The sequence below is a fragment of the Oncorhynchus nerka genome, linkage group LG22 (assembly GCF_034236695.1).
Source record: "Oncorhynchus nerka isolate Pitt River linkage group LG22, Oner_Uvic_2.0, whole genome shotgun sequence".
In the NCBI taxonomy this organism is placed as follows: Eukaryota; Metazoa; Chordata; class Actinopteri; order Salmoniformes; family Salmonidae; genus Oncorhynchus; species Oncorhynchus nerka.
Window position 1 is genome coordinate 103,055,927 of NC_088417.1, and position 15,254 is coordinate 103,071,180.

The 15,254-nt window shown below is 51.8% G+C and overlaps 1 protein-coding gene across 3 annotated transcripts in view; it reads left to right on the plus strand.

Moving 5' to 3' along the window:
- The window catches only part of ptbp3 (polypyrimidine tract binding protein 3), a 144,241-nt gene extending 129,956 nt beyond the window's left edge, over positions 1 to 14,285 (plus strand). For all 3 annotated transcript variants that reach the window (XM_065007680.1, XM_065007681.1, XM_065007682.1), the window contains 6 exons: positions 3,637 to 3,773; positions 5,119 to 5,152; positions 7,333 to 7,425; positions 10,044 to 10,260; positions 11,362 to 11,439; positions 14,088 to 14,285. In XM_065007680.1, the coding sequence (XP_064863752.1) occupies positions 3,637 to 3,773; positions 5,119 to 5,152; positions 7,333 to 7,425; positions 10,044 to 10,260; positions 11,362 to 11,439; positions 14,088 to 14,220 (692 nt within the window). In that variant the 3' untranslated portion in view covers positions 14,221 to 14,285. The remainder of the gene's footprint in view (positions 1 to 3,636; positions 3,774 to 5,118; positions 5,153 to 7,332; positions 7,426 to 10,043; positions 10,261 to 11,361; positions 11,440 to 14,087) is intronic.
- The last annotated feature ends 969 nt before the right edge of the window (positions 14,286 to 15,254 follow it).

The following is a 15,254-nucleotide window of genomic DNA, read 5'->3' on the forward strand; positions in this document are numbered from 1 at the left end:
TGACTTGACTGGTGAATCATCCTCAGACCACCAGCCCCATTGACTTGACTGGGGAATCATCCTCAGACCACCAGCCCCATTGACTTGACTGGGGAATCATCCTCAGACCACCAGCCCCATTGACTTGACTGGGGAATCATCCTCAGACCACCAGCCCCATTGACTTGACTGGGGAATCATCCTCAGACCACGGCAGCCCCATTGACTTGACTGGTGAATCATCCTCAGACCACCAGCCCCATTGACTTGACTGGGGAATCATCCTCAGACCACCAGCCCCATTGACTTGACTGGGGAATCATCCTCAGACCACCAGCCCCATTGACTTGACTGGGAATCATCCTCAGACCACCAGCCCCATTGACTTGACTGGTGAATCATCCTCAGACCACCAGCCCCATTGACTTGACTGGTGAATCATCCTCAGACCACCAGCCCCATTGACTTGACTGGGGAATCATCCTCAGACCACCAGCCCCATTGACTTGACTGGGGAATCATCCTCAGACCACCAGCCCCATTGACTTGACTGGGGAATCATCCTCAGACCACGGCAGCCCCATTGACTTGACTGGTGAATCATCCTCAGACCACCAGCCCCATTGACTTGACTGGTGAATCATCCTCAGACCACCAGCCCCATTGACTTGACTGGTGAATCATCCTCAGACCACCAGCCCCATTGACTTGACTGGTGAATCATCCTCAGACCACCAGCCCCATTGACTTGACTGGTGAATCATCCTCAGACCACCAGCCCCATTGACTTGACTGGGGAATCATCCTCAGACCACGGCAGCCCCATTGACTTGACTGGGGAATCATCCTCAGACCACCAGCCCCATTGACTTGACTGGGGAATCATCCTCAGACCACGGCAGCCCAATTGACTTGACTGGTGAATCATCCTCAGACCACCAGCCCCATTGACTTGACTGGGGAATCATCCTCAGACCACCAGCCCCATTGACTTGACTGGTGAATCATCCTCAGACCACCAGCCCCATTGACTTGACTGGGGAATCATCCTCAGACCACCAGCCCCATTGACTTGACTGGTGAATCATCCTCAGACCACCAGCCCCATTGACTTGACTGGTGAATCATCCTCAGACCACGGCAGCCCCATTGACTTGACTGGTGAATCATCCTCAGACCACCAGCCCCATTGACTTGACTGGGGAATCATCCTCAGACCACCAGCCCCATTGACTTGACTGGGGAATCATCCTCAGACCACCAGCCCCATTGACTTGACTGGGGAATCATCCTCAGACCACCAGCCCCATTGACTTGACTGGGGAATCATCCTCAGACCACCAGCCCCATTGACTTGACTGGGGAATCATCCTCAGACCACGGCAGCCCCATTGACTTGACTGGTGAATCATCCTCAGACCACCAGCCCCATTGACTTGACTGGGGAATCATCCTCAGACCACGGCAGCCCCATTGACTTGACTGGGGAATCATCCTCAGACCACCAGCCCCATTGACTTGACTGGGGAATCATCCTCAGACCACCAGCCCCATTGACTTGACTGGGGAATCATCCTCAGACCACCAGCCCCATTGACTTGACTGGGGAATCATCCTCAGACCACCAGCCCCATTGACTTGACTGGGGAATCATCCTCAGACCACCAGCCCCATTGACTTGACTGGTGAATCATCCTCAGACCACCAGCCCCATTGACTTGACTGGGGAATCATCCTCAGACCACCAGCCCCATTGACTTGACTGGTGAATCATCCTCAGACCACCAGCCCCATTGACTTGACTGGTGAATCATCCTCAGACCACCAGCCCCATTGACTTGACTGGGGAATCATCCTCAGACCACCAGCCCCATTGACTTGACTGGTGAATCATCCTCAGACCACGGCAGCCCCATTGACTTGACTGGTGAATCATCCTCAGACCACGGCAGCCCCATTGACTTGACTGGGGAATCATCCTCAGACCACCAGCCCCATTGACTTGACTGGGGAATCATCCTCAGACCACCAGCCCCATTGACTTGACTGGGGAATCATCCTCAGACCACCAGCCCCATTGACTTGACTGGGAATCATCCTCAGACCACCAGCCCCATTGACTTGACTGGTGAATCATCCTCAGACCACCAGCCCCATTGACTTGACTGGGAATCATCCTCAGACCACCAGCCCCATTGACTTGACTGGTGAATCATCCTCAGACCACCAGCCCCATTGACTTGACTGGTGAATCATCCTCAGACCACCAGCCCCATTGACTTGACTGGGGAATCATCCTCAGACCACCAGCCCCATTGACTTGACTGGTGAATCATCCTCAGACCACGGCAGCCCCATTGACTTGACTGGTGAATCATCCTCAGACCACGGCAGCCCCATTGACTTGACTGGGGAATCATCCTCAGACCACCAGCCCCATTGACTTGACTGGGGAATCATCCTCAGACCACCAGCCCCATTGACTTGACTGGGGAATCATCCTCAGACCACCAGCCCCATTGACTTGACTGGTGAATCATCCTCAGACCACCAGCCCCATTGACTTGACTGGTGAATCATCCTCAGACCACCAGCCCCATTGACTTGACTGGTGAATCATCCTCAGACCACCAGCCCCATTGACTTGACTGGTGAATCATGTTCTAGTGTTTTTATAAGTACATAATCTCAACCATCATAATCATCATCATCATCATCATCTTTCTCCCACTCTCCGACTGCGTCCCAAATGTACTATATAGTGAATAGAGTGCCATTTGGGACACCCCCCTCACCTCACCTCACCTCCCCTCTCCTACCGTCTCTCCTCCTCCCCCTCACCTCCCCTCACCTCTCCTACCGTCTCTCCTCCTCCCCCTCACCTCCCCTCACCTCTCCTACCGTCTCTCCTCCTCCCCCTCACCTCCCCTCACCTCTCCTACCGTCTCTCCTCCTCCCCCTCACCTCCCCTCTCCTACCGTCTCTCCTCCTCCCCCTCACCTCCCCTCACCTCTCCTACCGTCTCTCCTCCCCCTCCCCTCCCCCTCACCTCCCCTCACCTCTCCTACTGTCTCTCCTCCCTCCTCATACTGACCCTGGGCCCTCCCCTCTCCTAACGTCTCTCCTCCCCCTCCCCAGCCCCTCCCCTCTCCTACCGTCTCTCCTCCCCCTCCTACTGTCTCTCCTCCCTCCTCATACTGACCCTGGGCCCTCTCTCCTCCCCTCCACTCTCCTAACGTCTCTTCTCCCCCTCCCCTCCCACCGTCTCTTCTCCCCCTCCCCTCTCCTACTGTCTCTCCTCCCCCTCCCCTCTCCTACCGTCTCTCCTCCCCCTGCCCCCTCCCCTCACCTCCCTGTCCTACCGTCTCTTCCCCCCTTCCCTACTGTCTCTCCTCCCTCCTCATACTTACCCCTGGGCCCTCCCCCTCCCCTCCCCTCTCCTACCGTCTCTCCTCCCTCCTCATACTGACCCTGGGCCCCTCCCCTCTCCTACTGTCTCGCCTCCCTCCTCATACTGACCCTGGGCCCTCCCTCCTCCCCTCCCTCCTCCCCCCTCCCCTCTCCTAACGTCTCTCCTCCCTCCTCATACTGACCCTGGGCCCTCCTCCCTCCTCTAGTAGGCCCGCCCCTTTGACCTGCTATCGTGCGTGCCCCCAGGTCTGTCCATGCACACGATGACCGGCGCTCTGGGACCCCTCGCCATGCCCGGCTCAGTCTCGGGACGGATGACCCTACACGGCATGGCCCCCATCGCTGTTCACGCCGTTCTCCTTGTCTCCAACCTCAACCCTGATGTGAGTGACCCCCGGCCCACCTGTTACCCCCTCAACTTTATTGTTTGTGCTCTTGCCAACGCCATTGCTCACTGTCAAGCTAAACATTTGGCATTACAAAGAATGTTGACTTGATAGCACCAACAGATCTGGGACCAGGCTACCCCTTACAAAACTCTCAGAACATGCCACACACCAACCCGCCTAAAATAGACATAAAATGCCATACTTTCCAGATAACTAAATGTTACTGACCTGGTGAGATGGGACACTTTCCAGATAACTAAATGTTACTGACCTGGTGAGATGGGACACTTTCCAGATAACTAAATGTTACTGACTTGGTAAGAAGGGATATGACGTATGAACAGATAGAAGCTGATGTTAGAATGTATGGTACTTAGGTCTACTTCTTGGTAAATATCATGTTGGATTCTCTGCTGGGCTGCAATCATTAAAGAGTTTCATGTTAGTAGCTGCTTTCTCTATCTGTGTCAGCAGCAGTTGATGTCACAAGACACGACCTGGGCTGTGTCCCAAATCCCACCCTTTCATCTATGCAGTGCACTACTTTTCACCAGGGCCCACTACATAGGTAATAGTGAATAGCTGGGTCTTATCTGATTCTCCAGCTAGATAAGCAGCATTAGGGCTGGGCCGCTGCTGGCTGGCTGGCTGGGCCGCTGCTGGCTGGCTGGGCCCTGAAGGCTGGCTGGCTGGGCCCTGCAGGCTGGCTGGCTGGGCCCTGCTGGCTGGCTAGGCCGCTGCTGGCTGGCTGGGCCCTGCTGGCTGGCTGGGCGCTGCTGGCTGGCTGGATGGGCCTTGCTGGCTGGCTGGGCGCTGCTGGCTGGCTGGCTGGATGGCTGGATGGGCCTTGCTGGCTGGCTGGGCGCTGCTGGCTGGCTGGCTGGGTCCTGCTGGCTGGCTGGGCGCTGCTGGCTGGCTGGCTAGGCCGCTGCTGGCTGGCTGGCTGGGCTGCTGCTGCCTGGCTGGCTGGGCCCTGCTGGCTGGCTGGCTGGGCTGCTGCTGGCTGGCTGGGCCCTGCAGGCTGGCTGGCTGGGCCCTGCTGGCTGGCTAGGCCGCTGCTGGATGGCTGGCTGGGCCGCTGTTGGCTGGCTGGCTAGGCTGCTGCTGGCTGGCTGGTTGGGCCGCTGCTGGCTGGCTGGCTGGGCCGCTGCTGGCTGGCTGGCTAGGCCGCTGCTGGCTGGCTGGCTAGGCCGCTGCTGGCTGGCTGGCTGGCTGGATGTGTGTGATGATGATGCAAGGGAAAGGGAAGGTGCATGCTTGGTTGGTTTCTGTATCACCACACCACCAGTATTACCTTCACTTGACCAGTTGTCTGATTTCCTCTTTCTTCTCCCTGCAGAGCATATCACCACACGGACTGTTCATCCTATTTGGTAAGGCCCTTTAGTAATGGTTGTCATTCACTGCATAGCTGTGTGTGTGTGGGGGGGGGTTACCGTGGTTACTGTGCCTTTTATGCTAACTGTGATTGGCTGATAAGTATACTTCCTGTCCTGTCTGTTTAGATACTGACATCTGTTTGCCATCTCACACCCCTCTATCCTTCCATCTCCCCGTAAACTCTCAGCATTATACAATGAAGGGAAATGATCTTGATTAGGCAATGTAAACATCTGTTTTCCCATAACAATAAAGCCCCCTTTGAATTGTATTGAAATAATGTATGTACTTCACTCTCCTCTTGTCCCTCCCACTCTCTCGTTCTATCCCTCCCCTCTATCCCTCCCATCTATCCCTCTCTTCTATCCCTCCCCTCTATCCCTTCTCCCCTCTATCCCTTCTCCCCTCTATCCCTTCTCCCCTCTATCCCTCCCTCTATCCCTTCTCCCTCTCCTCTATCCCTCCCCTCTATCCCTCCCCTCTATCCCTTCTCCCCTCTCCTCTATCCCTCCCTCTATCCCTTCTCCCCTCTATCCCTCCCTCTATCCCTCCCCTCTATCCCTCCTCTCTATCCCTCCCCTCTATCCCTCCCCTCTATCCCTTCTCCCTCCCCTCTATCCCTCCCCTCTATCCCTTCCCTCTATCCCTCCCCTCTATCCCTTCTCCCCTCCCCTCTATCCCTCCCCTCTATCCCTTCCCTCTATCCCTCCCTCTATCCCTCCCCTCTATCCCTCCCCTGTATCCCTCCCCTCTATCCCTCCCCTCTATCCCTTCTCCCCTCTATCCCTCCCCTCTATCCCTCCCCTCTATCCCTCCCCTCTATCCCTCCCCTCTATCCCTTCCCTCTATCCCTCCCCTCTATCCCTCCCCTCTATCCCTTCTCCCCTCTCCTCTATCCCTCCCCTCTATCCCTTCTCCCTCTCCTCTATCCCTCCCCTCTATCCCTCCCCTCTATCCCTTCTCCCCTCTATCCCTCCCTCTATCCCTCCCCTCTATCCCTCCTCTCTATCCCTCCCCTCTATCCCTCCCCTCTATCCCTTCTCCTCCCCTCTATCCCTCCCCTCTATCGCTTCCCTCTATCCCTCCCCTCTATCCCTTCTCCCTCCCCTCTATCCCTCCCTCTATCCCTTCCCTCTATCCCTCCCCTCTATCCCTCCCCTCTATCCCTCCCTGTATCCCTCCCCCTCTATCCCTCCCCTCTATCCCTTCTCCCCTCTATCCCTCCCCTCTCCCCTCCCCTGTATCCCTCCCCTCTATCCCTCCCCTCTATCCCTTCTCCCCTCTATCCCTCCCCTCTATCCCTCCCCTCTATCCCTTCCCTCTATCCCTCCCCTCTATCCCTCCTCTATCCCTTCCCTCTATCCCTTCCCTCTATCCCTCCCTCTATCCCTCCCCTCTATCCCTTCCCTCTATCCTTCCCTCTATCCCTCCCCTCTATCCCTTCTCCCCTCCCCTCTATCCCTCCCCTCTATCCCTTCCCTCTATCCCTCCCTCTATCCCTTCCTCTATCCCTCCCCTCTATCCCTCCCCTCTATCCTTCCCTCTATCCCTCCCCTCTATCCCTTCCCTCTATCCCTCCCCTCTATCCCTCCCCTCTATCCCTTCCCTCTATCCCTTCCCTCTATCCCTCCCCTCTATCCCTTCCCTCTATCCCTTCCCTCTATCCCTCCCCTCTATCCCTTCTCCCCTCCCCTCTATCCCTCCCCTCTATCCCTTCCCTCTATCCTCCCCTCTATCCCTCCCTCTATCCCTCCCCTCTATCCCTCCTCTCTATCCCTCCCCTCTATCCCTCCCCTCTATCCCTCCCCTCTATCCCTTCTCCCCTCTATCCCTCCCCTCTATCCCTCCCCTCTATCCCTCCTCTCTATCCCTCCCCTCTATCCCTCCCCTCTATCCCTTCTCCCCTCCCCTCTATCCCTCCCCTCTATCCCTCCCCTCTATCCTTCCCTCTATCCCTCCCCTCTATCCCTCCCTCTATCCCTTCCCTCTATCCCTCCCCTCTATCCCTCCCCTGTATCCCTCCCCTCTATCCCTTCCCTCTATCCCTTCCCTCTATCCCTCCCCTCTATCCCTCCCCTCTATCCCTTCCCTCTATCCCTCCCCTCTATCCCTTCCCTCTATCCCTCCCCTCTATCCCTCCCCTCTATCCCTCCCCTCTATCCCTTCTCTCTAGGGGTATATGGTGATGTGCATCGGGTCAAGATTCTGTTCAACAAGAAAGAGAATGCCTTAATCCAGATGGCCGACGCTACTCAGGCACAGCTTGGTGAGAGGACAGAACCTACTGTTATAATACTAATACGCTACTCAGGCACAGCTTGGTGAGAGGACAGAACCTACTGTTTTAATACTGAGGACAGAACCTACTGTTTTAATACTGAGAGGACAGAACCTACTGTTTTAATACTGAGAGGACAGAACCTACTGTTTTAATACTGAGAGGACAGATCCTACTGTTATAATACTGAGGACAGAACCTACTGTTTTAATACTGAGAGGACAGAACCTACTGTTTTAATACTGAGAGGACAGAACCTACTGTTTTAATACTGAGAGGACAGAACCTACTGTTTTAATACTGAGGACAGAACCTACTGTTTTAATACTGAGAGGACAGTACCTATTGTTTTAATACTGAGAGGACAGTACCTATTGTTTTAATACTGAGAGGACAGATCCTACTGTTTTAATACTGAGAGGACAGATCCTACTGTTTTAATACTGAGAGGACAGATCCTAACATCACACCAACCACTGGCTCCCTGTGCAATCCTGTATTAACTTCAATGCCCTCCTCCTTACCGACAAAGCCCTCCACAACCACCTAGCTCTCTGACCTTCTTCAAGCCTATGGCCCCTCCCTCTCCCTCTGGTCCTCCCTCTGCTGGGCTCCTTGTCTCCCTCACATTCTGCCTCTCCACAATTGGCTCCTCCTTACCCTAAACCTTTACCCTAAACCCTTTACCCTAAACCTTTACCCTAAACCCTTTACCCTAAACCCTTTACCCTAAACCCTTTACCCTAAACCTTTACCCTAAACCCTTACCCTTTACCATAAACCCTTTACCCTAAACCCTTTACCCTAATCCTTTACCCTAAACCCTTTACCCTAAACCCTTTACCCTAATCCTTTACCCTAAACCCTTTACCTAAACCCTAAACCCTTTACCCTAAACCCTTTACCCTAATCCTTTACCCTAAACCCTTTACCCTAAACCCTTACCCTAAACCCTTTACCCTAAACCCTTTACCCTAAACCCTTTACCCTAAACACTTTCCCTAAACGCTTACCCTAAACCCTTTCCCTAAACACTTTCCCTAAACCCTTACCCTAAACACTTTCCCTAAACCCTTTACCCTAAACCCTTACCCTAAACCCTTTACCCTAAACCCTTACCCTAAACACTTTCCCTAAACCCTTACCCTAAACACTTCCCTAAACCCTTACCCTAAACACTTTCCCTAAACCCTTTACCCTAAACCCTTACCCTAAACCCTTTACCCTAAACCCTTACCCTAAACACTTTCCCTAAACCCTTACCCTAAACACTTTCCCTAAACCCTTACCCTAAACCCTTTCCCTAAACCCTTTACCCTGTCCGAGGTAGGCTGGGGTAGGCCGTCAATGTAAATAACTATTTGTTATTAACTGAAAATAAAAAACTATATTCAAAAAATAACCCCAATACCGGGTCCATATCCTATCCAAAAAATAACCCTAATACCGGGTCCATATCCTATCCCCTCCTCTTTGATCCATTCTGTTTCGTCTGGTCCTTTCATTTCAAATGTTACTTTGATTCATGCACTTGATTTAACTATATTATGTATTACAGTTGATTTAACTATATTATGTATTACAGTTGATTTAACTATATTATGTATTACAGTTGATTTAACTATATTATGTATTACAGTTGATTTAACTATATTATGTATTACAGTTGATTTAACTATATTATGTATTACAGTTGATTTAACTATATTATGTATTACAGTTGATTTAACTATATTATGTATTACAGTTGATTTAACTATATTATGTATTACAGTTGATTGAATGATATTATGTATTACAGTTGATTTAACTATATTATGTATTACAGTTGATTTAACTATATTATGTATTACAGTTGATTTAACTATATTATGTATTACAGTTGATTTAACTATATTATGTATTACAGTTGATTTAACTATATTATGTATTACAGTTGATTTAACTATATTATGTATTACAGTGGCTTTTATTTAGGGCTCCTGTTAATGTCAGATGTCCTTGAGTGCCCTGAAAGGTGTCCGCCGGCCTCATGGGTGGCGCAGTGGTCCAGGGCGCTGTACTGCAGCGCCAGCTGTGCCACCAGAGACTCTGTCGTAACCGGCCGCGACCGGGAGGTCCGTGGGGCGAGGCACAATTGGCCTAGCGTCGTCCGGGTTAGGGAGGGGTTGGCCGGTAGGGAGGGGTTGGCCGGTAGGGATATCCTTGTCTCATCGCGCACCAGCGACTCCTGTGGCGATCCGGGCGCAGTGCGCGCTAACCAAGGTTGCCAGGTGCACGGTGTTTCCTCCGACACATTGGTGCGGCTGGCTTCCGGGTTGGATGCGCGCTGTGTTAATTAAGAAGCAGTGCGGCTTGGTTGGGTTGTGTATCGGAGGACGCATGACTTTCAACCTTCGTCTCTCCCGAGCCCATACGGGAGTTGTAGTGATGAGACAAGATAGTAGCTACTAAAACAATTGGATACCATGAAATTGGGGAGAAAAAGGGGTAAAATAAAAAAAAATAAAAAGGTGTCCGCCAAATCAAATATATTATTATTTTATTATAATTATTTATGTCTGTCAGTCTGTACGATGTCTGACTCTTCTCCTCGTCTCCTCCAGCAATGTCCCACCTGAACGGCCAGCGGCTGCACGGCAAGGTGATCAGAGTGACCATCTCTAAGCACCAGACGGTCCAGCTGCCCAGGGAGGGACAGGAAGACCAGGGCCTCACTAAAGACTTCAGCGGCTCCCCGCTACACCGCTTCAAGAAGCCTGGATCCAAGAACTTTCAGAACATCTTCCCTCCCTCTGCCACCCTCCATCTATCCAACATCCCGTGAGATTCACTATACCTCCCTCCTCCCACTGTCCAACTACACCTCCCTCCTCCCCCTCTGCCACCCTCCATCTATCCAACATCCCGTGAGATTCACTTTACCTCCCCCTCTCCACCTACACCTCACTCCTCCACCTCTCCTACTACACCTCCCTTCTCCCCCTCTCCAACTACACCTCCCTCCTCCACCTCTCCTACTACACCTCCCTTCTCCCCTCTCCAACTACACCTCCCTCCTCCTCCTCTCCAACTACACCTCCCTCCTTCCCCTCTCCAACTACACCTCCCTCCTCCCCCTCTCCAACTACACCTCCCCTCTCCAACTACACCTCCCTCCTCCCCTCTCCAACTACACCTCCCTCCTCCCCTCTCCAACTACACCTCCCTCCTTCCCCTCTCCAACTACACCTCCCTTCTTCCCCTCTCCAACTACACCTCCCTCCTCCCCCTCTCCAACTACACCTCCCTCCTCCCCTCTCCAACTACACCTCCCTCCTTCCCCTCTCCAACTAGAGGCTGTACTCCTGCAGTATACTGTAGAGGCTGTACTCCTGCAGTATACTGTAGAGGCTGTACTCCTGCAGTATACTGTAGAGGCTGTACTCCTGCAGTGTACTGTAGAGGCTGTATTCCTGCAGTGTACTGTAGAGGCTGTACTCCTGCAGTATACTGTAGAGGCTGTACTCCTGCAGTATACTCAATATGGCAGCTATATGTCTACAGTATGCTGTAGAGGCTGTACTCCTGCAGTATACTGTAGAGGCTGTACTCCTGCAGTATACTGTAGAGGCTGTACTCCTGCAGTGTACTGTAGAGGCTGTACTCCTGCAGTATACTGTAGAGGCTGTACTCCTGCAGTATACTGTAGAGGCTGTATTCCTGCAGTATACTGTAGAGGCTGTACTCCTGCAGTATACTGTAGAGGCTGTACTCCTGCAGTATACTGTAGAGGCTGTATTCCTGCAGTATACTGTAGAGGCTGTACTCCTGCAGTATACTCCACAAGAGGTATCACCAGTTGAAGGTAAAAAGCCTTTTTTCTTCAGAGCTCCCCTCTAAACACTGTTCCTTTGTTTTCGTCCTCCTCCTCTCCACCGACAGTCCATCTATAACAGATGACATCCTGAAGGAGCTGTTTGCTGGGACTGGATACACAGTCAAGGCCTTCAAGTTCTTCCAGTAGGTTCTCTTTCTGACACTTGACTTCCTCACTGCTTCAGCAACACACAAAGGATCCGACTAGGCCGCGATTCAAACAGAAACCTTCACCTCTCCAACAGAGGCCTCTCTCTACTTGACAGTTTCCCTGATGTTCACAGAGATCACCTTTGTAGTTTTTAATTGAACTTTTATTTAACTAGGCAAGTCAGTTAAGAACAAATTCTTATTTACAATGCCGGCCTACCACGGCTAAACCAAAAACTTGAAACTTGAGCGTCGACTCAAACGCAAAATGACCTTCTTACCCCCTAGAAAAATGACCTTCTTACCCCCTAGAAAAATGACCTTCTTACCCCCTAGAAAAATGACCTTCTTACCCCCTAGAGAAATGATTTTCTTACCCCCTAGAGTTGATGTCCGCTCTCCTGCGGTAACCTAAGTAGCATAATAAAATCCCCATAAAAATATGTTAATTAAACATGTTAATTAAATATGTTAATTAAACATGTTAGTTAAATATGTTAGTTAAATATGTTAATCGAATGTGTTAATTAATTATGTTAGTTAAATATGTTAGTTAAAGCTAGCAATCCACTGCATCTGCCGATGAAAGGCAACAAGAGTTGAAGCCGTGTTTCAGCTACACCCTATTATGTCCCCTATGTGGAAAGGTGAGACTCTCAGGAACATGTAGTACGTCTATTGTCACAGGCCCCCCCACAGGCCTCACAGGCCCCCCCACAGGCCTCACATGCCCCCCCACAGGCCTCACATGCCCCACAGGCCTCACAGGCTTCCCAGGCCCCACAGGCCTCACAGGCCCCCCCACAGGCCTCACATGCCCCACAGGCCTCACAGGCTTCCCAGGCCCCACAGGCTTCCAGGCCCCCCCCACAGGCCCCACAGGCCTCACAGGCCCCCCCACAGGCCTCACAGGCTTCCCAGGCCCCACAGGCCTCACAGCCCCCCCACAGGCCTCACAGGCCCCCCACATGCCTCAAAGGCCCCACAGGCCTCACAGGCCCCACAGGCCTCACAGATCTCACAGGCCTCACAGGCCCCACAGACCTCACAGGCCCCACAGGTCTCACAGGCCTCACAGACCTCGTCTAAAGGTCCCGTGGTAACAGTTGAAAAAAATGCATGGAATTAGTTTATTTTTTATTTTTCATACTTCAAGGGGTCTTAAAAGTCAAATAGCTAAATTATCCTTGGTATGACCTTAAAACAATTCGATATAGATTAGTAAAAAATTATCCTGTCTTAGGTCAGTTAGGATCACCACTTTATTTTAAGAATGTGAAATGTCAGAATAATAGTAGAGAGAATGATTTATTTCAGCTTGTATTTCTTTCATCACATTCCCAGTGGGTCAGAAGTTTCCATACACTCAATTAGTATTTGGTAGCATTGCCTTTAAATTGTTTAACTTGGGTCAAACGTTTGGGTAGCCTTCCACAAGCTACCCACAATAAGTTGGGTGCATTTTGGCCCATTCCTCCTAACTGAGCTGGTGTAACTGAGTCACGCGCTTTTTCAGTCCTGCCCCCAAATTTTCTATAGGATTGAGGTCAGGGCTTTGTGATGGCCACTCCAATACCTTGACTTTGTTGTCCTTAAGCCATTTTGCCACAACTTTGGAAGTATGCTTGGGATCATTGTCCATTTGGAAGACCCATTTGCGACCAAGCTTTAACTTCCTGACTGATGTCTTGAGATGTTGCTTCAATATATCCACATACTTTTCTTGCCTCATGATGCCATCTATTTTGTGAAGTGCACCAGTCCCTCCTGCAGAAAAGCACCCCCACAACATGATGCTGCCACCCTTTTTCCTCCAAACATAACGATGGTCATTATGGCCAAACAGTTATATTTTTGTTTCATCAGACCAGAGGACATTTCTCCAAAAAGTACAATCTTTGTCCCCATGTACAGTTGCAAACCGTAGTCTGGCTTTTTGTGGTTTCTTCCTTGCTGAGTGGCCTTTCAGGTTATGTCGATATAGGGCTCTCTGGTGACTCTCTGGTGGCTCTCTGGTGACTCTCTGGTGACTCTGGTGACTCTCTGGTGACTCTCTGGTGACTCTCTGGTGACACTGGTGACTCTCTGGTGACTCTCTGGTGACTATTTGGTGACTATTTGGTGACTCTCTGGTGACTCTTTGGTGACTCTCTGGTGACTCTCTGGTGACTCTTTGGTGGCTCTCTGGTGACTCTCTGGTGACTCTCTGGTGGCTCTCTGGTGGCTCTCTGGTGGCTCTCTGGTGGCTCTCTGGTGACTCTCTGGTGGCTCTCTGGTGGCTCTCTGGTGACTCTCTGGTGGCTCTCTGGTGGCTCTCTGGTGACTCTCTGGTGACTCTCTGGTGGCTCTCTGGTGACTCTCTGGTGACTCTCTGGTGACTCTTTGGTGCTCCACTTAGAGAAATATATTTGTATTTATTTATTTAACCTTTATTGATCTATCAGTTCAGTAGGATTGTTCCACACCCTAATATGTTTCTCCAAAAGCAGGTTTGACAGACTAGAGATAAAAATGTGTCATTCAGAGCCGAGGGAACATTCAGAATAGTGATCTCGGTACATACTCATGATCTGGAATGAACATCTCTTTGCGGATCAATAAAGTGTAATTGATTACTGTCTGTCCATCTGTGTCCGCCTCAGGAAGGACCGTAAGATGGCTCTGATCCAGTTGGGTTCAGTGGAGGAGGCCATCCAGGCCCTGATCGACCTCCACAACCACGACCTGGGAGAGAACCATCACCTCCGCGTGTCCTTCTCCAAGAGCACCATCTGACCCGCCTCACCCAGCTCCCCCACCCCCAGGGCCTCGCTCCTGGGCTGGGCTAACCCCATGCCCCCCCCCCCACCTCCACCCCCAGGGCCTCGCTCCTGGGCTGGGATAACCCCATGCCCCCCCCACCCACCCCTAGCCCCTGTTGGGAGTGACGGACAGAAACACCCACTTTTACTTAAAACAAACAACAGACAATGAACTAGTTTAGAAGATATTGTTGTGTAATAGACTACTGTAACACAAGGCCTTCAGACAGAGACTGATATAGAAACGGAGCTGAAGTAGGCTGGAAGGAGAGCTGGTTGATTGATTCAGGGCATAGAGTACAACGGTGATGTGGGCTGACATGGTGCATCAGTGCATCCTTTACCTGGCATTCGAGGACCCTAATCCAGGGAGAGACTAGACCCTAACCCAGGGAGAGACTTGACCCTAACCCAGGGAGAGACTAAACCCCAACCCAGGGAGAGACTAGACCCTAACCCAGGGAGAGACTAGACCCTAACCCAGGGAGAGACTAGACCCTAACCCAGGGAGAGACTAGACCCTAACCCAGGGAGAGACTAGACCCTAACCCAGGGAGAGACTAGACTCTAACCCAGGGAGAGACTAGACCCTAACCCAGGGAGAGACTAGACTCTAACCCAGGGAGAGACTAGACCCTAACCCAGGGAGAGACTAGACCCTAACCCAGGGAGAGACTAGACCCCAACCCAGGGAGAGACTAGACCCTAACCCAGGGAGAGACTAGACCCTAACCCAGGGAGAGACTAGACCCCAACCCAGGGAGAGACTAGACCCCAACCCAGGGAGAGACTAGACCCTAACCCAGGGAGAGACTAGACCCTAACCCAGGGAGAGACTAGACCCTAATCCAGGGAGAGACTAGACCCTATCCAGGGAGAGACTAGACCCTAATCCAGGGAGAGACTAGACCCTATCCAGGGAGAGACTAGACCCTAATCCAGGGAGAGACTAGACCCTAACCCAGGGAGAGACTAGACCCCAACCCAGGGAGAGACTAGACCCCAATC